The sequence below is a fragment of the Eretmochelys imbricata genome, chromosome 6 (genome assembly GCF_965152235.1).
Source record: "Eretmochelys imbricata isolate rEreImb1 chromosome 6, rEreImb1.hap1, whole genome shotgun sequence".
NCBI lineage: Eukaryota > Metazoa > Chordata > Testudines > Cheloniidae > Eretmochelys > Eretmochelys imbricata.
In genome coordinates this window covers 4,625,376-4,649,352 of record NC_135577.1, presented here as the reverse complement: position 1 = coordinate 4,649,352, position 23,977 = coordinate 4,625,376, and the positions used below count along the sequence as shown (strand labels likewise).

Below are 23,977 nucleotides of genomic sequence, written 5' to 3'. Positions count from 1 at the left end.
TGGACTCTCTCCAATTTATCCACATCCTTCTTGTAGTGTGGGGCCCAAAACTGGACACAGTACTCCAGATGAGGCCTCACCAATGTCGAATAGAGGGGGACGATCACGTCCCTCGATCTGCTCGCTATGCCCCTACTTATACATCCCAAAATGCCATTGGCCTTCTTGGCAACAAGGGCACACTGCTGACTCATATCCAGCTTCTCGTCCACTGTCACCCCTAGGTCCTTTTCCGCAGAACTGCTGCCTAGCCATTCGGTCCCTAGTCTGTAGCGGTGCATTGGATTCTTCCGTCCTAAGTGCAGGACCCTGCACTTATCCTTATTGAACCTCATCAGATTTCTTTTGGCCCAATCCTCCAATTTGTCTAGGTCCTTCTGTATCCTATCCCTCCCCTCCAGCGTATCTACCACTCCTCCCAGTTTAGTATCGTCCGCAAATTTGCTGAGAGTGCAATCCACACCATCCTCCAGATCATTTATGAAGATATTGAACAAAACTGGCCCCAGGACTGACCCCTGGGGCACTCCACTTGACACCGGCTGCCAACTAGACATGGAGCCATTGATCACTACCCGTTGAGCCCGACAATCTAGCCAGCTTTCTACCCACCCTATAGTGCATTCATCCAGCCCATACTTCCTTAACTTGCTGACAAGAATACTGTGGGAGACCGTGTCAAAAGCTTTGCTAAAGTCAAGAAACAATACATCCACTGCTTTCCCTTCATCCACAGAACCAGTAATCTCATGATAAAAGGCGATTAGATTAGTCAGGCATGACCTTCCCTTGGTGAATCCATGCTGGCTGTTCCTGATCACTTTCCTCTCATGCAAGTACTTCAAGATTGATTCTTTGAGGACCTGCTCCATGATTTTTCCAGGGACTGAGGTGAGGCTGACTGGCCTGTAGTTCCCAGGATCCTCCTTCTTCCCTTTTTTAAAGATTGGCACTACATTAGCCTTTTTCCAGTCATCCGGGACTTCCCCGGTTCGCCACGAGTTTTCAAAGATAATGGCCAATGGCTCTGCAATCACAGCCGCCAATTCCTTCAGCACTCTCGGATGCAACTTGTCCGGCCCCATGGACTTGTGCACGTCCAGCTTTTCTAAATAGTCCCTAACCACCTCTATCTCCACAGAGGGCTGGCCATCTCTTCCCCATTTTGTGATGCCCAGCGTAGCAGTCTGGGAGCTGACCTTGTTAGTGAAAACAGAGGCAAAAAAAGCATTGAGTACATTAGCTTTTTCCACATCCTCTGTTATTAGGTTGCCTCCCTCATTCAGTAAGGGGCCCACACTTTCCTTGGCTTTCTTCTTGTTGCCAACATACCTGAAGAAACCCTTCTTGTTACTCTTGACATCTCTCGCTAGCTGCAGCTCCAGGTGCGATTTGGCCCTCCTGATTTCATTCCTACATGCCCGAGCAATATTTTTATACTTTTCCCTGGTCATATGTCCAACCTTCCACTTCTTGTAAGCTTCTTTTTTATGTTTAAGATCCGCTAGGATTTCACCGTTAAGCCAAGCTGGTCGCCTGCCATATTTACTATTCTTTCGACTCATTGGGATGGTTTGTCCCTGTAACCTCAACAGGGATTCCTTGAAATACAGCCAGCTCTCCTGGACTCCTTTCCCCTTCAAGTTAGTCCCCCAGGGGATCCTGGCCATCCGTTCCCTGAGGGAGTCGAAGTCTGCTTTCCTGAAGTCCAGGGTCCGTATCCTGCTGCTTACCTTTCTTCCCTGCGTCAGGATCCTGAACTCAACCAACTCATGGTCACTGCCTCCCAGATTCCCATCCACTTTTGCTTCCCCCACTAATTCTACCCGGTTTGTGAGCAGCAGGTCAAGAAAAGCGCCCCCCCTAGTTGGCTCCTCTAGCACTTGCACCAGGAAATTGTCCCCTACGCTTTCCAAAAACTTCCTGGATTGTCTATGCACCGCAGTATTGCTCTCCCAGCAGATATCAGGAAAATTAAAGTCACCCATGAGAATCAGGGCATGCGATCTAGTAGCTTCCGTGAGCTGCCAGAAGAAAGCCTCATCTACCTCATCCCCCTGGTCCGGTGGTCTATAGCAGACTCCCACCACTACATCACTCTTGTTGCACACACTTCTAAACTTAATCGAGAGACACTCAGGTTTTTCTACAGTTTCGTACCGGAGCTCTGAGCAGTCATACTGCTCCCTTACATACAGTGCTACTCCCCCACCTTTTCTGCCCTGCCTGTCCTTCCTGAACAGTTTATAACCATCCATGACAGTACTCCAGTCATGTGAGTTATCCCACCAAGTCTCTGTGATTCCAATCACGTCATAGTTCCTTGACATCACCAGGACCTCCAGTTCTCCCTGCTTGTTTCCAAGGCTTTGTGCATATAAGCACACTTTTATATACACTTTGTGTATATAAGCACTTGAGATAACCTGTTGATCGCCCCTCATTCCCAGTATGAGGCAGGAGCCCTCCCCTCACAGACATTTCTGCCTGTGCTTCCTCCCGGTATCCCTCTTTCCCACTTACCTCAGGGCTTTGGTCTCCTTCCCCCGGTGAACCTAGTTTAAAGCCCTCCTCACTAGGTTAGCCAGCCTGCTGGCAAAGATGCTCTTCCCTCTCTTCGTAAGATGGAGCCCGTCTCTGCCCAGCACTCCTCCTTCATGGAACACCATCCCATGGTCAAAGAATCCAAAGCCTTCTCTCCGACACCACCTGCGTAGCCATTCGTTGACTTCCACGATTCGACGGTCCCTACCCAGGCCTTTTCCTTCCACGGGGAGGATGGACGAGAACACCACTTGCGCCTCAAACTCCTTTATCCTTCTTCCCAGAGCCACGTAGTCTGCAGTGATCCGCTCAAGATCATTCTTGGCAGTATTATTGGTGCCCACGTGGAGAAGCAGGAAGGGGTAGCGATCCGAGTACTCCTTTTATTAAAAACTGATTGTCTTACTTTCATTTGCAGGGGCTCAGGGCACCAGTTTCTAAAGATTGAGGGGGCAGCTGGGACAGCAGAGGAGGGAAAGACACCGGAGGCTCAAGCCTTGTCCACACTGCACAGCTGTGTCCGCAAAAGGCAGCTTTTGCCGACAAAACGGTGGAGGTGGACACGTTGCAAAGCTCCTTTTGGAGGCAAAACTCTGCTGTTTTCTGACAAAATAAAACTACCTCGAGGAGAGGCATCGAGCTTTTTGCTGCAAAGTTAAAGCAACAAAGCGTCAGCGTAGACACTGCCATTTGTTATATCGCCAGAACTGGCCTCCCTCACTATCCCACAATGCCCACCGTGACCGCTCTGCTCAGTGTTTTGAGTTCAGCTGCCCGGCAGGCATGCGCCCCCTCCCCTTTCAGAGCTCCGGGAACACGGGCAGCGGGTATCCTTACGTAGGCAGGGGTACGCTGTGCCTTCCCAAACAGCCTAGCGTGGCCCTGCCCACACTCCACCCCCAGGCCAGGCCCCCTCCTGCAGTTCCCAGAGCGTTCTGCCTTGGCGAGCCCAGGCTGGCTGGGGCTGGCTGGCCTGCCTCCAGCAGGGAGTCAGAGCAGCTGGTGCTGGGCCATGCCATCCGGAGGCTGGCTGCGCCGCCCAGAGCACCGGGGCCGGGAGTGCTGCCACATGGTGCACCGGGGCTGGCTGCCCGGCGCTGGGGCCAGGGGCTGTGGTGGGGGTGCTCTGAGCTCCTGCAGGGGAGGGGGGACAGAAGGGGGGGCATATAGGGCAGGGCCTTGGGCACAAGGGGAGGGGCTGGGGGCTAGCCTTCCCCAACGGCCTTGTCACCGGCTGCCCATGAGCTCGTTTCTATTTTCCGCTGTCCTGCAAAACACGGTTCAGAACGGAGAGGGGTTTTGGTCACACTGCTTTGTCCTTTTGTGGAAAAAGTCCGAAGAGCTTAAGACCGTTTGGCTCAGCAGAGTCCTTACTTTTGCAAAACAAGGTCCTGCTGTCTTGTTAATACCAGCTCAAACCAAACCCATGCTCACGCCAATCTCAGCTAACAGCTAAAATCATATTGAAGCCTTTCACCAGTGTTAAACCTGTATCTACAGCATCACCCAGCTCTCCCCCCAAGACCAGGCCCGAGAGAGCTGCCCCAGCATCCACCCCAATGACTGCTCTGGAAGACATTTCTTAATGGCTGTTTTTACGGCTCAGTAATGCAGACATTGTTGCTTTAAAAATGCATCACAAACAGTGAAAGTGAAAGCTTCAGAGACTTGGTGGTGAGGAGAAGGGAAGGCAGGGGCTCAGTTGCCAGCTGATGGAAGAGCAGTGAGGATGTCTATCGTGTTCCAGGTGTTTGTAGATGGGGTGGAGGGCAGAAGAAGCATCATAGATGTGGCAAATAAAGAGCAGGAATTCAACAATATGACCATTGACAAATTCATGGAGATGGTGGCAACCAAACTCCTGAAGAAGCCAGGTAAGTTGTAAGGAAATAAACGTACTTTAAAACTGAGCAATTATTGTTTGAGAGAGCTCACCGTCTGAGACGTATTTTGTATTTGGATAATTATACACCATCCAGCAGAACAACATTTTGGCAACGTCAGTTTCCATTATTGTAAGAGACTTGTGATTTTTTTTTAATTAGTTATTTCATCTACAGACAAGTCAAGCAGCTAGAAATCATTTTCTTGTATGTTTAGTTATTTAGCTTTTCGATCCAACAGTCCAAATAAGAAATGGCAGAAAAGCAATTGTTTAGAGATCCACTGTGCTAACTCTCCCTTTATTTTATCGCCAGGTTACCAACAATTTAGTTTGCTGTACGCTAACCAACAAATGGAAAAAGGGAAGAAATTTTCAGATTACTTCATCAGAAACAAGTCTATCTTTGTCATGGTTATGCAGCTGCCTGGAGGAGGGGGTAAAATGTTGACTTACATGAAGGACTTGTCAGTTTTCACATAGAAAATGATGTCCATCTGTGTCTACCCTGGACTGTGGTGGGCCCCTGCATAGGCATGGGTTTGGTTATCATTTGCATGGAAAGAATCCAGAGAGGGGAAGGGTGGTGAGCCTGCAGGGTCACTGCAACACCCAGAGCTCAGCACACCAGTGGGGACACCTGGCCATCACGGCCAGTCCACCAAGACACCAGGTTAATGAACATGAGGATCCTGCTGTTTTTCCTTTCCCTTGTGTGTTCCTTTCCATCCCCTGCTATCTTCCGCCTGTCCTATCTGTGTGTGTGTGTGTGTGTCTTTGAGCAGATCCTTTAATCAACTGCAAGGCATGACACCAGCACAATGGCACAAGAGAGCCCACTCAGTGAAGAACTGGTGAAGAAAAGGACCTGCCCAGAACAGCCAGATGATGACCAGGACTGGGAAAGTGAGTCAGGTCCAGAGCAACAGCTATCCTGACCGACTTGCCAGCCCAGAGCATCTAGCCATGACAGATCAGCTGTCCTGTGTCCTGAAAACGCCGACACAAAGCCATATTTCTCCCACCTTCCTATTGGTTCTCTTCCTCCGCTTCCTTTCGCATCCGTTTTGTTAAAAGCAGGAAAAGTAACCACAAAACTCACAGCTCTCAACAAAAGAATATTTCACAAGTATCCTCTCTGAAAAAAAGGGACTTCAAGTTTTGCTTACAATTGTTTTGCTTAACACTCACTTTCAAAATCCTTTGTTTTGTTTTGAATTATTTTCTTGTGTATCCTGCTTAATAAATTTCCAAGTTGCAGCATGAGGATTCTATTGTTTGCCAGGGGACAAAGCAGCCTGAGGTTTCCATACTCTCAATCCTGCTTAACTGTTTAACATTGTCAGAGGACAGTTCTGTGTCTCTCTGGCCCCTTTAGTACACTGAAATTAACAAACTAGCAAGCTGTGGGGTGGGGCTGTTAGGGTCCATGCCTGGACCTAACCTCTTTTCTGCTTGCCCTCCAGGGCAGGGATGTCTTTACGATTTATGGGGCCCTATGCAGTATTCTTAAACTTGTGCCCCTCTGCCTGAGGCAGCCTGGGCTCGCATGTGTGTTTTAGATAAGGGTGGTCTTTTGAAGGATATATTTAAAAAACTATATGTCGGAAGATCCAAGCATTTAAGGCTAAAGATGAATACTCAGTTTGTGCATCCCGGACGACTGGAAAAAGGCTAATGTAGTGCCCATCTTTAAAAAAGGGAAGAAGGAGGATCCTGGAAACTACAGGCCAGTCAGCCTCACCTCAGTCCCTGGAAAAATCATGGAGCAGGTCCTCAAGGAATCAATTCTGAAGCACTTAGAGGAGAGGAAAGTGATCAGGAACAGTCAGCATGGATTCACCAAGGGCAAGTCATGCCTGACTAATCTAATTGCCTTCTATGACGAGATAACTGGCTCTGTGGATGAGGGGAAAGCAGTGGACATGTTGTTCCTTGACTTTAGCAAAGATTTTGATACGGTATCCTACAGTATTCTTGCTAGCAAGTTAAAGAACTATGGGCTGGATGAATGGACTATAAGGTGGATAGAAAGTTGGCTAGATTGTCGGGCTCAATGGGTAGTGATCAATGGCTCCATGTCTAGTTGGCAGCTGGTGGAGTGCCCCAAGTGGAGTGCCCCAAGGGTCGGTCCTGGAGCCGGTTTTGTTCAATATCTTCATAAATGATCTGGAGGATGGTGTGGATTGCACCCTCAGCAAGTTTGCAGGTGACACTAAACTGGGAGGAGTGGTAGATACGCTGGAGGGTAGGGATAGGATACAGAGGGGCCTAGACAAATTAGAGGATTGGGCCAAAAGAAATCTGATAAGGTTCAACAAGGACAAGTGCAGAGTCCTGCACTTAGGATGGAAGAATCCCATGCACCTCTACAGACTAGGGACCAAGTGACTAGGCAGCAGTTCTACAGAAAAGGACCTAGGGGTTACAGTGGATGAGAAGCTGGATAGGAGTCAACAGTGTGCCCTTGTTGCCAAGAAGGCCAATGGCATTTTGGGATGTATAAGTAGGGGCATAGCGAGCAGATCGAGGGACGTGATCGTTCCCCTCTGTTAGACATTGGTGAGGTCTCATCTGGAGTACTGTGTCCAGTTTTGGGCCCCACACTACAAGAAGGATGTGGAAAATTGGAAAACATCCAGCAGAGGGCAACAAAAATGATTAGGGGACTGGAACACATGATTTATGAGGAGAGGCTGAAGGAACTGGGATTGTTTAGTCTGCGGAAGAGAAGAATGAGGGGGGATTTGATAGCTGCTTTCAACTCCCTGAAAGGGGGTTCCAAAGAGGATGGATCTAGACTGTTCTCAGTGGTAGCAGATGACAGAACAAGGAGTAATGGTCTCAAGTTGCAGTGGGGGAGGTTTAGGTTGGATATTAGGAAAAACTTTTTCACTAGGAGGGTGGTGAAACACTGGAATGTGTTGCCTAGGGAGGTGGTGGAATCTCCTTCCTTAGAAGTTTTTAAGGTCAGGCTTGGCAAAGCCCTGGCTGGGATGATTTAATTGGGGTTGGTCCTGCTTTGAGCAGGGGGTTGGACTAGATACCTCCTGAGGTCCCTTCCAACCCTGATATTCTATGATTCTATGATCTATAAATTGATGCAAGGGTTTTTTTAGAGATGTGATTTTATCATCTTCAGCAACACACTAATGAAATATTTTTAAAGCAAATTTTAAACTAAGGTCCTGTGACTAACATGTTCTGAGTAAACACTTGATCTTAACTTGGAGGAGCTGAGTAATGCACAACTGGTTTTGTCAGTAAATTCAGAAACTGACAGTATAGACCTGGGGGTTGGCAAATGCTTGTTAAATGGCTTCATTACCACTTGACAGGTTTCAGAGTAGCAGCCGTGTTAGTCTGTATCCACAAAAAGGAGGACTTGTGGCACCTTAGAGACTAACAAATTTATTTGAGCATAAGCTTTCGGGAGCTACAGCTCACTTCATCGGATGCATGCAGTGGAAAAAAACTTAAATGGCTCTTTAACAGTTTCAGTGTTGTGCTAACAGGTCTGGCAGGCTGGAGGCTTTTTCACTGTTAAGTAGCAGATCCCCTCCCCCGGAAGACTCACCAGGCTGCAGCAGCCAGCTGTGGTGGGAGCTGCAGGAAGGATCAGACCAGGGAGCGGAAAAGGTGGGAGGTTGAACACTAAGCCTCAGGGGTGCCCCAAATTTTCGGGTGCCCTACAAAGCCGTGCTGCTTCCGGGGGACGGATTTTGAAATAAGAGTCAAAGTCCAGGGTTCTGCAGTCCAGACCTAGCAGTGACTGGTCCACTTCCCGACTGGTCCCGCCCCTGCATCCACAGCTGATTGGTCCATGCCACGGCTCCTGGCCCTGGACTGGAGAGGGGTCCTGCAGGGCTGGCTCCTGGGCTTGTGTCAGCTGCAGTGACAAGGGGATCAGGCCCTGAACTGCAGCTGGTACCAGAGAGACAAATACCCCACCCACACCACAGCCAGCTCTGGAGCAGCAGGGTGGGGGTTTGTGCATCTGAGCCCTGCAGTTCCCCCCTCTCCCTGCCAGCCCAGTTAGCTTCAGGGCAGCATGGGGATGCAGACACAGGGAGGTCAGAACCCGAATCTCAGTCTTATTTACTTGCAAAACCATGGTGATCTCAGTGTTAAGCTTGCCGCGGGCTGGGGCCATCTCTTGCCCCTCCAGGATGGGGAGGCCCTCAAAGCTCTGAAAACCAGGAAATGCAGAGTTAAGGGACAGGCCCATGTAATCAAGGGTGGCAGGTTTGTATAATTTTTGGTGGTCCAAGTCCCCCCCCCACACACACACACACACCTGCCTAAGGCTCTGGGAGGGAGTTTGGGTGCATGGTGTGGGGTCTGGGCTGGGGCAGGGGGTTGGGGTGCAGAAGGGGGTATGGGAAATGTGTTCTGGGAAGGAGTTGGGGTGTAGGCTCTGGGCTGGGGTGGGTGGTTGGGGTGTGGGAGGTGGTATGGGGTCTGGTCTGGGGTTGGGGTATGGGAGAGGGTGAGGGGTGCAGCTTGCTGTTAGGGGGCCTATTCCTTCACCCACTTACTTCCCTGGTCCTTCTTGCATGAACAGAGAGCAACAATACCCGAAGTCCAAAGGTGCAAACAATTTGATGTTTATTGGGGTGAACTTCCAGCAAGCATGATTCCAGTTTCCTTCCTTAGTGTCCCCCTTCCCAGCTCTGACACCACAGAGCCTTACACCTGTGTCCCTGTTCCCATTCCTGCCCTTAGCCAAACATGATTCCAATTTCCCCACCCCCATTCCCTGTTCCCATTTCCACCCCCACACACCCCCACTTCCTGATTGACTGCAGACTATATAATAAAACTTGAGTTCTGCTTAGCTATACCTTAACCAATCATTTTCCTGAAATTTAACTAACCAATCCTAACATATTGTAACATGATTATTTAACCAATTATATCCCACCACCTTAATTAGTTTACACCCAGCAAAATTCATTATACAGCAGACAGGAACAATCCCAGAACCAGAGAGAGATTATACAGACAAACAATGGGGAAATGGGGACTACAGTGATAGAACAAACACAGAAATGGTGAAGTGAGCTGTAGCTCAGGAAAGCTTATGCTCAGATAAATTTGTTAGCCTCTAAGGTGCCACAAGTACTCCTTTTCTTTTTACAGAAATGAGGATTTCACATCCCAGCTATTGATAAGCGAGTGCTTGCCAGACAGGATGCTATCAAACTAAGTTTCCTTTTACATCTTCTAGGCACTTCCCTTTCTCTGGAGGTGATGGGCACTATCGGGACAGGATTGTATTCCTAACAGTCCAATAGCACCTTCTTTCAATGGGACTGGTGAGGATGTGACCGGTCGCTTCCCAGCTTATGGCTGCCTCTGTCGCTTAGCCAAAGGCCTTAGCCTAAGCACAGGGCCTCAGACTGTCCCAGTGAGAGAAGGCCCTTACACCGGCAGACAGTGATTTTGATTCTTTCTTTCATACCTCAATAACTAGCCAAGGGATAAGAATACACCTAAATTCTTAGAGTACAGGCCTTTACCGAGAGACCTGACTATCTATAGCCTAACACTTGCCTCAGGCGGCTCCCAGAAGGAAATGGCACACCCCTCTGGCAGCAGCTCCTCGGCAGGGGCTGGAGGCGTCTCCGTGCGCCACTGCCCTCAGGCACTGTCCCCGCAGCTCCCATTGGCCGCAGTCGGCAGAGTCGGCGCTCTGGGTGGGGGCAGCGCGCGGAGATGCTCGCTCCCCTTCCCCCCCCCCGGGGCCCGCAGGGACGTGCCGGCTGCTTCCGTAAGCGGAGCGGGGGAGCAAGAAGCCGCCTTCGTCCTGTTGCCTTGCCGGTGGTGGCGGGGGGGGCCCCGGGCCCTTTTAACTGGCCCAGGGGTGGCAGGAGGGGCTGTGGGGGACGCTCTGGGGGAGGCGCGTGGGGACAGCAGGCGGGGCCGGGGGAGAGACCCAGCCCTGAACTTTGGTGGAGCCAGGCCCCCTGTTCTCATATCGGTGGAGCACGGGCATCACGGGCCCATACAACTCGCCACCCCTGTGTGTAACCTTAATTCTGCCCCTGTGGAGCTGGGAAGAGCCCCTGAGAATGATCTGCATGTGCTGTACTCCTTGGGCCATGTGGAGCTGTTCCCAGTGGTGATGGTGACGAGGGGATAGTTTGGTTGGGGTGTGTTTGTGATAGGAGGAGATGTCGGGCTTGTTTGAGGAGTATCCCAAGGCTGTGATAGGAGTCAGGAGAGATTGGGGTCTGAGCCCTGCCCCCCCCCCCCCGTGTGTGTGATCATGGGGCAAGAGGGATCCAGTCCTCATCGTTTCAGCAGTGAGTTACGCAGGTCGTGTCTGTGGCATGAGGGTTGTTAGCAGTGAGGTGGGATATGTCTGCAGACGGGAAAGCAAAATGATAGCGTTCACTAGGCTCCCGTGAGTACATGTGGCGGGGTTGTGAAAGGGGGTGCTGAAGGTGGGAATTTTGGTCAAGTTGTTATGACACCAGTGTAGGCCTCAGTTTCCCCTCCATGCTTTGTACTGAGCGTAAAGAGCAGGAGACATGATGTATTTTGTCACATAGCTGTCTGGGAGTGTCATTAAGGACTGGCTGGGACCAACCTGTATCAATGGAGGATCTGGAAAGAACCTGGGAACCCCAAAGACTGAACACCTGACACCAGTCGATTGTCAATGGGAGGCGCCCAGCCTGGCTGGGTGAAGCACAAGTGAACTCAGCGATGTTCTGCAGCAGGACAATGAGGGAAGGTGACAGCAGATGATAAGAGCTGGGCTGAGAGACGCAGGGGCTCTCACCTGGGACTTAGCCCTGGTCTTCATTTAAAATTTACATTGAGCTAGCTATGTCGCTTTGGGGTGCGTGCACCATAGTGAAGTCAGTTAACCCCAGATTCTTCCATCAATCTAGCTACCCTGCTCGGGGAGGTGGATTACCTACAGTGATGGAAAAACCCCTTCCATCAATATAGGAAGCATCTACACCAGGGGTGGGGAACATACGGCCCATGGGCCGGATCCAGCCCATTGCTTAATTTCAACCGTGCCTCCACCTAGGGGCCAGATATGCCGGCTGCTTCCAGGAGCCGCACGGAGCCAGGGCAGGCAGGGAGCCCGGCTTAGCCCGCTGCGCCGCCGACTGAAGTAAGCGCTGCCCAGCCGGAGCCCGCACCCCACACCCCCTGCCCCAGCCCTGAGCCCACTCCCACACTCCAAACCCCTTGGCCCCCTCCTGTACCTCAATCCCCTCATCTCCAGCCCCACCCCAGAGCCTGCACCCCCCCAGCCAGAGCCCTCACCCCCTCCTGCACCCTGAACCCCTCATTTCTGGCCCCACCCCAGAGCCTGCACCCGCATCTGGAGCCCTCACCCCCTCCTGCACTCCAACCCCCTGCCCCAGCCCTGAGCCCGCTCCCACACTCCAAACCCCTTGGCCCCAGGCCAGAGCCCCCTCCTGTACTTCAATCCCCTCATCCCCAGTCCCACCCCAGAGTCTGCACCTCCCCAGCCAGAGCCCTCACCCCCTCCTGCACTCCAACCCCCTGCCCCAGCCCAGTGAAAGTGAGTGAGGGTCAGGGAGAGCGAGCCACTGAGGGAGGGGGGCAGGAGTGAGTGGGGGCATGAGGCCTTGGGGAAGCAGCAGGGCAGGGGTGTTCAGTTTTGTGCAATTAGAAAGGTGGCAACCCTAGGGGAAGCCCCGAGCCTCGGTGTCTCTCCCTCCCCCCGGCAGGGCTATGTGTGGCCCACAATTGATTTTTTTATTGTGGGTCAATGGCCCCTCATAGAAAAAAGTTCCCCACCCCCGATCTACGCTATAACGCTACATAGCGCCCATAGTGTAGACCTGCCGAATGTAACAGAGACAGAAGGGAAGCAAAGATGGGTCCTACAGAAGCAGGCCTCATGGGAGCCCTGGCCTTGGCCCATCTGGCCTGTGGCTTAACCTTTGCTTCTCTCTGCTAGCCTAAGGGCTTCCCGACGTGGTCTAATAAACCCTGCTCTGCTTTGGAGCGGCTGGGTGGTGTCCCTGCAAACACCCGCTGAGGAGCGTTATTCGCTGGAGAGGGCAGACGTCTCTGAGCAGCAGTCTGTCTGAGCTGGGCTGAGCTCACCAAGAGAAACCGGGGGGGGCTGGAGTCCAGGGGCTGGGTATTGGAGGTGCTGAGGCCGAGTGGCCCACCCTTGAGTGTGAGTGGGTTCCTTAGGGGTCTGGCCCACTGAAGGGGACTGCTGAAGGGCTGGGGCCCAGCTCAGCTCTCGTGGCTCTGTTGAAGGGTTGTGCCGTTTAACGACGGGGAGGTCGTTTCTGGGAGGCAGGCTCGGGGGTGGGTAACTCCTGCTCGGGGCAGCTCACTTCAGAACAAGTGACTCTGTGCTACCGTTGTCCTGCGCCCTGTCCCCTGAGTGGTGCGTATTGTCCGCACAGGCAGAGAGAACATGAGAACGGCCCTCCTGGGTCAGACCAAAGGTCCATCCAGCCCCATATCCTGTCTGCCGACAGCAGCCAATACCAGGTGCCCCAGAGGGAGTGAACAGAACAGGGAGTCACCACGTACTCTTCAGCGGGCACCCGCAGATCCATATGGGGGAGCGACCCCACAGAGGCGGCCAGAGCTCTGCGGGTTGGCTCCGATACGATCTGGCAGGGGCGGACCCACCCAAGTGAGAGATCCTACAAGCGTACCACCCGCGGGAAGGGCTTCAGCCAGAGCTCCACCCATGCCCAGCCTCTGAGGATCCACACTGGGGGAGCGGCCGTGTAGAGGTGGCGAATCCAGGAGCAGGTCGTGATCCACCAGAGGGTTCACGCGGGAGCGAGCCCCTGTAAATGTGCCGACTGCAGGAAGAGCTTTAGGAGTTGGTTGAATATCAGCAGGCGTCTAAGACCCACATCCAGGAACAACCCTTAGAGATTCCTCGTCTGTGGGAGAAGCTACTGCGACCACTCAGGGCTGGATAGACTCTAGAGCAGGGGGTCCCAAACTTTTCCCTGAGGTCCAGCTGTGCTGCTGTATTAGGCACTGTGGCCCGCTATTAACACGCGTCAGTCAGGGAGAGGGGCACCGCGGGGCGTGCGGGGCCTCTCTCTTCAGCAGAGACCAGGGCTGGCGAGCAGGCAAAGGGGCCAGGCAGGTGTCACACCAGGCCCCTGCTGACACCCTCCGCCACAGTGGCCCACTGAGTGCCTTAAGCAGATCACCTGGCAGCCCTGCCCCGGTCACCCACCCAGCTCCCTGGTGTGCCTCGCGGGCACCCTCTGCCCGGGAATGAGGGAAGGGCTTGGGGGCTGCCAGTGCTGGGCAGAGGCAGATGCTTAGGCCTGGCCACGAACCCTCCAGCCCCCTCCTGCCGCCCTGGGAGCTGCCCTTTCTCCTCACCCTCCGCTCAGCGGCTCTGCTTTGCCCTCTGCCACCCGCCAGGGCGCTGGGCTCCTCCAGCCTTCAGCGGAGGCCATCACCGGTCACGCCTGTCTGCTTCACAACACCCCCACTTGCCCCCCACCCACAAACCTCTGCCCAGGGCTGCACTGGCCGACCACCCAGGGCTGTATCATGGCCCTCAGTTCAGGAACCCCCCTGCCCTAAAGAACCCCTGTAATGGGGAGACCCTGTAAATGCCCCCACGAGGGGAAGGGTTTCTGCTTGAGCTCAGAGCACAGTAGCCACCAGAGAATCCAGCTTTGGGAGGGGTGGGGTCTAATGGGTTACGGCAGGAGATAACTGGTAGCCAGGACTCCTGGGTTCTATCTCTGGCTCTAGGAGAGGGGTGGGGTCCAGCAGCGGGAGCTGGGCTTTGGGCCTCAGGACTCCTGGGTTCCATTCCCAACTCTAACACGATTTTATAGCGTGATCCTGAGCATGATGATAACTGGGTAGCGAAGGGTTAAAGCCACCGACCTCCTAAATCCTCCTCAGCCCAGAGAGGAGCTGGCCATCCTGGGGGGAGGGCGGGGGGAGTAATTACACAGGGACCTTCCTGTTTCAGCCTCCTGCACCCAGGGCTCTGAGACTGGCTGCGGGGGACGCTGGTGGCACCTGGTGCCCAAGGGGCTGGATCTGCAGGGTGCCCCTGGCCCCTGCAGGGAATAAATATTGCAGCCCGAGCCATAGCTGGGAATGGAGAGGCAGCTGATCCCAGTGAGGACCCCCCAACCAAGCCAGTATTGGGCGGGGAGATTGTGCAGGTGGGTCCAGCAAGGACCTCCCCCGAACCCAGCCAGCGTACCCCCCTTTCCTCCGTACGCTGCCCTTACCTGGCTGGCTGAACACATGGAGCTGCAAGCTCTAAACACAGGGATGCAGCCACCTCTGGGGTGGGGCGCGGGGGATGTTTACATAGGGATCCATCATCCAGCGCTTAGATGTAGCCGCCTCTCGGGTAGGGCAAGCTGGTGCCACCAGAGCTCAGGACAAAAAGGAAGGAGTTTTTTGTATCCATTTACAGTGGGGGATGTTGAAGGCAGAACGGGGTCACGGGAGCTGGGATTTGGCCATTTCTCTCGGCTGCTGCGGGTGCTCTGGGGGCAGCATCAGGCCAAGAGCCTGCTGGATCATTGGAGCGGCTATTCCCCTGAAAGCCTGGACAGCCGGATGCTGCGAGACAAGGGGCACAATATAGCGTTCAAAGTTGGACAACTATTTTGTTTTAAACTCATCTAGTAACACCATGTGTTTTTTTTAACAAGTTTGTTAATACAGTTGTGTTGCTTATTGTTCAGTTTTACACAAACCTGTGTTTTCCCTGCTTGAACGCCACCTTTTGCTCTCAGCGTTTGTTGTAAGGTGTGGTTTGGGTGACATGGCTGGGTTTCACCGATCCTGAGTGCCGGCCGCTAGGGATTTCTAGCATGACAAGCGTTGACTTTAAAATGAGAACGAAATGTGCACATTGTCTATTGACAGTGTTATTCATTTTAATTATTACATCCAGCCAAGCTGTGGTTTCCCTCAAGGGGCGTGAATAGTGGGCTGCAGTGCCTATTCCCGCTGCAGGGGCGGGCCGCAGGGAAATGTTTGGGAAGCCCTGGTGTGGGCCGGGCATCAGGACTCCTGGGTTCCATTCACAACCCTAGGACAGCCAACCCTCTATTACCATTGATCTTCCTTCAGTCTCTCCTAAGTATAGCCCCTGTTCCCAGCTGGCTTGTGTGTGTGTGTTCTTTACATGAATCATAGAATATCAGGGTTGGAAGGGACCTCAGGAGGTCATCTAGTCCCACCCCCTGACCAATCCCCAATTTTTGCCCCAGATCCCTAAATGGCCCCCTTAAGGATTGAATTCACAACCCTGGGTTTAGCAGGCCAATGCTCAAACCACTGAGCTATCCCTCCGCCCTGGGCCGATAGCTGGTACAGCAGATGTGGATAGTACAACCAGCGTTGTCAAGTTGCTGAAGGCTGGAAAGTTGTTGCCATAATAACGCTGTTTTGGTTGCTCAGAGCTTCTGTCCTTGGAGCAGCCGATCAGGCAGCCTGCTCATGCAGCAGACCTCGATGTTCCTCATAAAGAAAGCCCACGCGCACGGTTCGGTGACAAAGGCAGTCGGCCAGGTTTCTTGTCCCCTAGGCACCGTCCCAGTGTCTGTGGTCACAGGTACCCTGGCGCATGAGTGCCTAGGAGCAGCGGGAGTTTTTGCTGTTGCCTAGCCCGCGCAAAGGGTTAAGGCGAAGTACCCTGACATTTATACAGGGAGACAAACAACTGGAATACACGACTTACACCCCACTCCACATATTGACATCTGTTTGTTACTTCCCCTTGTTCCTGATACAGGGCACTCCATTTATAAGAATCAACCGGATACGGTGATCAAAACCACTGGGACATCACTCCTAGTTCCCTGCTTGTAAGAATCAACTGCTTTTAAGAATCAAATCATGCAGGACAGATGTGATTCTTATGCAAGGCGTGCACTGTATCCCTAATCGTTATTTCATCACGCCGTCTTAGCTTCTAGGAGATTGGGGTGTATCTGTTCGAGCCTGGAAATATATTTATGTAAATGGCTAATACCTAAAACACTAACAGCAACCCTACCAAATTCCTATACTAAATAATAAATTTATAAGCCTCTACGTTAAATACATGATTCAGGCCTTAGATATGGCACCAGGCCCAGTGCTCCAGGATCTCTCTCTCTCTCTCTCCACTACAACCCCTAGGAACCCAAGAGGGCTGCTGGGCACCATGCCAGGCTCAGAGAGACCTTGTCCCGGGCACGTGATGGGAGAAGAGTATTTTGGACGGAGACCCAGCCGGGCATGTTTATCCGGCTGGCCTCTGCCTCATTGGCCACGCTGGGTCAGATGAGCTCTGGGGATGGGGGGCAGGGGCGGGAGAGCTTTGGGAAGCCCCGGACCGGCCAGCAGAGGAGAGCAGAAGGAGAAGGGAAGGAGGTCACTGCTGAGTGTTCGTTTTAGACTTTGCTGGCCGGTTTTCCCTCCCCTGCTTCCTCTGAACATGAGCCTGTGGCAGAGATTGACCCCGCTGGTGGCCAAGGGGAGAAGTTTAGCCACGGCGTCGGCCAGTGCCAGGGGTCACCACGGGGACGGGACAGGAGGTGAGAGGAGTGAGGGTGGAGTGGGCTATGGGGCCTTTCCTTCCTCGGTGCTCATTCTGATCCAGCCCCAGGGGTCTGGCTGGGGACGGGGGGGATGAGACATGGAGCCTTTCCCTAACAGGAGGTGCTGGCTCTGATCCTGTCCAACATCTTGAGTCCACCTGACGCTCGTTCAGTGGCCTTGTGAAATAAGTTTGTTGGGTCTCAGTCCCAGCACACACATTGCAGCCCCCCCACTACCACTAACGAGCCACTTGGCTGGCAGTCACAACTGAGAGGCCAAGGGCCGGATAGTCCAGGGCAGCAGAGCTCCCTTCTCCCTGGGGATGGGGTGGTGCGTGGAAAGGGGCTGTGTCTGTGTCAGGGTATGCAAGCGGGGGGAACCTCGCCCCAGGGCTGCCCTGCTCTGGGAGTGGGAGATCATTAGCCCCCTCGGTTGATGCTGATCCGGTCCCAGAAACAGCCAGGGCAAAGGGTTTAGTGGGGTCAAGCAGCAGAGGGCAGCTGTCAAGTGCTGCATAGGAGTATAACTGCAAGCCAGCCTCCCTCTAGCTTTACGGCCCCCCCCCCCCTTCCCCACACACACACTCCCATGTAATCCCTGTGCAGCCAAATCCGGCAGGGGCCCCACAACCCAGCCAGCTTCAGGGCAATGTGGACCAGGCGGGAATGTCCCACAGGGGAATGTCTCCCCATGGTGAAGCATTGGGTGCCTTAGCAGCGGGCTCCAAACCCCGTCTCTCAGCACCAGCAGGCCACCCTGACTCACCGAGGAAACGGGCCCCCACTTCCTACGGCTGGGAGGCAGCCGAGCAGCGTTATTTATTCCCCTGACAGGGGGGCGGGCGCTGCCTTTGGACTGGGCCCTGGAGCGATGCCAGAGCGTCAGGCCGGGGCTATATTTACCCACCAGGAGGAGGGCGAGGCTGCCACCGGAGCGTGACTTTGAAATTGACCTCTGCTGCTTCCCTTTGGGAACGGCCAGGAGGCCACAGGGGAGCATGGCAGGGTCTCAGTAGGGGGCGCTCTCCCCTCTGTCCATGCCGGCCACAATGCAGCGCGAGGGGGTGCTGTGCTATGGGGGGTGATGGGGGGGCTCAGTAGGGGGCATTCTCCCCTCTGTCAATGCCGGCCCCAATGCAGCGCGAGGGGGTGCTGTGCTATCGGAGGGGGGCGGGGGGGCTCAGTAGGGGGCGCGCTCCACTCTGTCAGTGGTGGCCCCAGTGCAGCACGAGGGGGTGCTGTGCTATGGGGGGGGAGAAATGGGGGGGACTCTCCCCTCTGTCAGTGCTGGCCCCAGTGCAGCACCAGGGGGCACTGTGCTGCAAGGAGCAGGACAGGGGGCTCAATAGGGGACTCTCTCCCCTCTGTCAGTGATGTCCCCAACACAGCACTAGGGGGCGCTGTGCTATGGGGGGAGGCTCATTAGGGGGCAGTCTCCCCTCGGTCAGTGCTGACCCCAATTTAGCATTAGGGGGCGCTGTGCTGCAGGGAGTGGGATGGGGGCTCAGTCGGGGACTCTGTCCCCAGGGCAGTGTAGGGGTCATGCACTGTGCAGTGACTGTCTCTGCAGCCAGGACATGGAAGATCCTGTCATTTACGGTGGCACTGCCCGGCGTGGCTATCTGCATGCTGAACGCCTGGCTGCAGATGGAGAATCACCCCCACGAGCCTGAAGAGTTCGTTGCCTACCATCACCTGCGTATTCGCACCAAGGTACAAGGAACTGGGTTACACGGGCCCATGGGGTGGATCCGGGGCAGGACACAGGGGGGCGGGGGCTAGATGGGCCCATGAAGCTGATCTGGACTGTCAGGGAGGGGGCAGGATACCGGGCTAGATGGGCCCATGAAGCTCATCTGGGCTGTCAGGGAGGGGGCGGGATACCGGGCTAGATGGGCCTGTGAGGCTGATTTGGGCTGTCAGGGAGGGGGCAGGATACCGGGCTAGATGGGCCCATGAAGCTGATCTGGGCTGTCAGGGAGGGGGCAGGATACCGGGCTAGATGGGCCTGTGGGTCTGATTTGGGCTGTCAGGGAGGGGGCAGGATACCGGGCTAGATGGGCCCATGAAGCTGATCTGGGCTGTCAGGGAGGGGGCGGGATACCGGGCTAGATGGGCCTGTGGGTCTGAGCTGGGCTGTCAGAAGGGTTGCCAACCCTCCCAGTTTGGCTGGGAGTCTCCCGGAATCCAGCTCTATCTCCCGGAGGCTACTCAAGCCAAACCAGGAGATTTTAGGCTGCTAAAAGTCCGGCAGCGCAGTGGGGCTGAGGCAGGCTCCCTGCCTGCCATGGCCCTGTGCCACTCCTGGAAGCGGCTGGCACGTCCCTGCGTCTGCGGCAGGGGGGAGCAGGGGGTCTTCGTGCACTGCCGCTGCCTCGAGCAACAACTCCCCAGCTCCCATTGGTGGGGGTGCAGGCTCTGGGAGGGGGCGGGGGGGTGGCACTTATCTGGGGCTCCTAGGCAGGGCGGGCCAGGGGGCCTCTGCACACTGCTAACCCCAGGCACTGCCCCCCACAGCTTCCTATTGGCTCCAGGGGTGCTTGGGGCAGGAGCAGCGCGGGTAGACACAGACCCCCCGCCCCAGGGCCGCAGGGAAGGGCTGGCAGCCACATGGAGCGAGCAGGCAGGAAGCCGCTCAGCTGCACCGCGCTGCTGGTTGTGGGTGGGGGTCCCGGGCCGTTTTAAATCGCCCGGGGGCAGAAGACGGGGCCGAGGGAGAGACCCGGCCTCAAACATTGCAGGAGCCGGGCCCCTCCCAGGAATATTCCTGGTGCCCAGGTACCGCGGGCCCATAGAACTCGCCGCCCATGGCTAGGGGGCTGCCGGTCCACCAGCTCGCTCCAACAGGCTGCTCTTCCTGCAAGCCGTGGACAAAGCAGGCGGCTGCCAAACAACGTTATAAGGGAGCATTGTGCAACTTTAAACGAGCATGTTTCCTAATTGATCAGCAACGTAACAACGAAACAACGTTACCTGGGACGCCGTTAAGTGAGGAGTTACTGTATATACAGATCTATAACGTATAGTACAAAGGTGATACAAACATATCAACAAGATGATCATCTATGGCAAATTATCACATTTTTGCAGTTATCTTACATGGCTGTGACCAGCGTCCCAGTGGGGATAGCTATGGTCACTCAGTTAGGGGGAATTGCAAAGAATGGGGCAGACAATCCCCATAAAGCTGGTGGATATTCTGATACTTATAACATCACATACAAAAATGGTATGTGCATACAGATAGCATAATCATAACCAGCAAAACATAACCTTTTCATAGATGCCTCACTCGACAACCTGTGTACGAGGTTTGCTGCAAATCTATAACAGTGGTTGCAACAATACTCTACATGGTCATACTGTAATCAGATAATGTCACAGAGCTTGCACCCCGCACCCTCTCCTGCCCACGAACCCCCTGCCCCAGGCTCAGCCCGGAGCCCCGTCCCACATTGCGAATTCCTCAGCCCCAACCCAGAGCCCGCACCCCCTCCCGCACCCTAACCCCCTGCCCCAACCTGGTGAAAGTGAGTGAGGGTGGGGGAGAGCGAGCGATGGAGGGAGGGGGGATGGAGTGAACGGGGTGGGACCTCAGAGAAGGGATGGGCCAGGGGCCAGAGCAAGGGTGTTTGGGTTTGTGTGATTAGACAGTTGGCAACCCTAGCTGTCAGGGAGGGGGCCGGATACCAGGCTAGCTGGGCCTGTGGGTTTGAGCCACAGCAATGAAAGGATCCCTAGCTCAGAGGTGCAGTGAGTTTTCTGGCCTCAGGGCAGCCAGCCCTGAGAAAGCCAAGGTGCAAAGAGACACCCCCTCTCCTGTCCCCCTCTTTTTCTTTGCAGGCGTTCCCCTGGGCTGACGGGAACCACAGCCTCTTCCACAACCCCCACACCAACCCCCTGCCCACAGGCTACGAAGAAGCAAGGGGTCATCACTGAGCCACCCGCCCTCCCCGCCCAAGAGGCCCCGGGCCTAGTGACAATAAACCTGAGTGGATCTGTCTCCCAGTGGATTTATTTACAGTCTGGTCCATTCAACAGCTTGGAAAGGGACACGGGGCGGGAAACCCTGGATCCGGGATCCCCTCTGTGCCCCCAGGGCTGGGACATGCATGAGACTGTACTTTGCCACCCTGATTGCTTCCCCTGAGATGGGGGCGCCAGGGGCAGAGACTGGGAGGGAAAACAGGTTTATCCTCCAGGGGGCGACCCTGATCCCCCCAGCTGGGCACTAGAGAGTCCCCATGGCGAGCGGGGTCCGGGCGCCCGCTATGAACCAAGAGCCTGGGGTGGGACCGGCCAACAGCCTGGGAACCTGTCTGGCTGCTGTGGGCTTAGGAGGGGACGGATGGCCAAATCCCAGCTCCAGCAATCCCATTCTGTCTCCTGAAATCCCCCACTACGGTTTCAATTGCATGCAGAGCTCCTCTTCACTTGCTGTCCTCAACTCTTTTGCAGTGTTGCTGTTAGACACCAGTTTGCCCTGCCCCAGAGACGGCTGCATCTCTGTGCCAGGCAAGGAATCCCTGCATAAAGACTCCCCCTGCCCCACCCCAGGGGTGGCTGTATCTAAGTGCCCTTGGAAGTATCCCTGTGTAAACAGCCGGTAGCTCAAATTAATTCCCTCAACCAGCTCATGGCCACATCAGGTGGAAAGTGGGGGAGGTTCCGGCTGAGTTAGGGGTACCCTGCTGAGCTCAGCTGCACAGATCCTCCCTCCCATGCTACCCTAGAGCTGGTTAGGAGGTGGGCGGGGGGGTCCCAGGTGTGGTTCTGGCTCTGATCCCGGAAAGGGGCCGAGGGGAGGGGTGGGAACAGGAAACTCCTTGTGCTGTTACAGCTTCTGCTCCCAGCACAGAAGAGCAGGGGGGACTTAATCCTTCATTCCCCTACTAGGAGGAATTATCATCCTGCCGGACTTTCAGATTCACCGCACAGCTCTGAGCACAAAGATCGAATATCCGATAGAAAGGGTTAACCCCCCATTTCTGATCCCCGTGCCGGCGTTCCGGTGATTCTTTTAAAAAAAAAATACCCATTTTAATAAGACTAAAATGAGGGTGAAGAAGCCAGGTACAAACGGAACAGGGCTCAGATCACTTTACAGCAGCCACTGAAAAAAAAGTGTCCAAAGTGGAGCTGTCAAGGCAAGGGGCAGTTAAGATTTGGGGTCTGTGCTGTGTCCCCAGTGAGCTAAGAGAGGTGTCTTGCAGCGAGGGAGGGCTTGTTACTCCACAGACAGAAATGGAGGCACAGAGACTGGAAGAGAGAATGTGGACAAGGTCACGTGACAAGATAATGTCAGGGCTGGGCATGGAGTCCTGACGCCCAGCCCTATCCACCCCCCTGCTCTAACCCACTAGACTCCATTCCCCTCCCAGAGCTGTGCATGGAACCCAGGAGTCCTGACGCCCAGCCCTATCCACCCCCCTGCTTTAACCCACTAGACCCCACTCCCCTCCCAGAGCTGTGCATGGAACCCAGGAGTCCTGACGCCCAGCCCTATCCACCCCCCTGCTCTAACCCACTAGACCCCACTCCCCTCCCAGAGCTGTGCATGGAACCCAGGAGTCCTGACGCCCAGCCCTATCCACCCCCCTGCTCTAACCCACTAGACTCCATTCCCCTCCCAGAGCTGTTCATGGAACCCAGGAGTCCTGACGCCCAGCCCTATCCACCCCCCTGCTCTAACCCACTAGACTCCATTCCCCTCCCAGAGCTGTGCATGGAACCCAGGAGTCCTGACGCCCAGCCCTATCCACCCCCCTGCTCTAACCCACTAGACCCCACTCCCCTCCCAGAGCTGTGCATGGAACCCAGGAGTCCTGACGCCCAGCCCTATCCACCCCCCTGCTCTAACCCACTAGACCCCACTCCCCTCCCAGAGCTGGGCATCCTGATTTTGGATCCCGCTGCAGGAGCAGTCACCCCCACGTCCGCCCACCCCTCTGCTGAGCAATTAATTCTGGCCCCAGCCCCCCATAACTTCTGTTTCCTCAGCCCCGCACAGGGCTCAGCTGCACAGACACACAGCCCCCATTGTCGCCTCAGCGCTGGCTTGGGGGCGGCGGAGGGTTTCTCCTATCCCAGATTTGGGTCAGCTCCGATCCCCTCATCGTCTTCTTCCGCAGCGTGGGGCACGGAGCACTTGCAGGTTTAAACGGGTGCAAAAGGGGGATTCTCTGTCACTTGACGATTTGAGGGCTTCGGTGACTCAGCCAGAGGTTCTGGGTCTAGTGCAGGAGCGAGCGAGGTCCTGTGGCCTGCAATGTGCAGGAGGCCAGACTAGATGATCATGATGGTCCCTTCTGGCCTCCAAGCCTGAGGGTTACAAGTCCCTGCGGCCGCTTCCTCTTGGCACCGATTTCCTGCCTCGGCTGCTGTTTCTCTCCCTCCCGGGGGCCGCATCTGGCTGCTTCTCCCCTGTGCCCAGCGCCCTGCTCACGGCCGGCCAGTGATCCCCGGGGCTTACACACATGGGGCCGGGGGACCCAGGTGTGCAGGCCGCTGGGACAGGAAAGCCCCTGTGCTGTGACAGCCCCCTTACCAAACCGCTCTGGGAAATAGCCAGGCTCAGGGCTCATTGGTTTTAACCCTCTAATTCTCCAGCGCGTAGGGAAGTTCCAAACAGGGAAAGAACCACGGAAATCCACAGCCTCCTCCCTCTGCTCTCAGACCCCTGGCCCCTGCCCCATCAAGCCGAACCTCCCTGTCTTGCTGGATCAGACCTAGCGGCCCACCCTGCCTCTGACACTGCCCGCCCTCAGGAAGGCGCGAGAACCCTGCGGTGGACACTTTGGGGATCAGCCACCCCGGGGGGAAATTTCTGCAGAGAATTGTTTTCATCGCTTCGTAGCTGTTCCGGCTGGACAACGGGCTCTAGTCTGACCTGCTGTAGAGAACAGGCTGGAGGATTTCACCCTGCCCCCCTGTATGGATCAAAGCGTTTGGCTAAAGCACCCTCCAGTCTGGATTTGAAACCAGCGAGAGACGGAAA

At 54.9% G+C, this 23,977-nt stretch overlaps 1 protein-coding gene and 1 long non-coding RNA gene across 2 annotated transcripts; both read left to right on the top strand.

The window, feature by feature from the left end:
- Positions 1-3,732: 3,732 nt before the first annotated feature.
- LOC144266974 (uncharacterized) lies at positions 3,733-5,686 on the top strand. The gene is made up of 2 exons (XR_013346520.1): positions 3,733-4,418; positions 4,743-5,686. It is a non-coding gene; the product is annotated as an uncharacterized LOC144266974 (long non-coding RNA).
- An 11,191-nt stretch (positions 5,687-16,877) lies between these two features.
- Positions 16,878-20,919, top strand: LOC144266409 (cytochrome c oxidase subunit 6A, mitochondrial-like). Its single transcript, XM_077819864.1, has 3 exons — positions 16,878-16,977; positions 18,551-18,693; positions 20,824-20,919. Exons 1-3 carry the CDS (start codon positions 16,878-16,880, stop codon positions 20,917-20,919), a joined length of 339 nt encoding a protein of 112 aa, XP_077675990.1.
- Positions 20,920-23,977: the final 3,058 nt, after the last annotated feature.

Excerpts from the sequence above, each read along its gene's own strand:
- LOC144266409 (XM_077819864.1), top strand. The coding sequence starts at position 16,878 with ATGAGCCTGTGGCAGAGATTGACCCCGCTGGTGGCCAAGGGGAGAAGT. Across the intron at positions 16,978-18,550 it reads CCACGGGGACGGGACAGGAG|CCAGGACATGGAAGATCCTG; the intron begins GTGAGAGGAGTG and ends CTGTCTCTGCAG. Across the intron at positions 18,694-20,823 it reads ACCTGCGTATTCGCACCAAG|GCGTTCCCCTGGGCTGACGG; the intron begins GTACAAGGAACT and ends TTTTCTTTGCAG.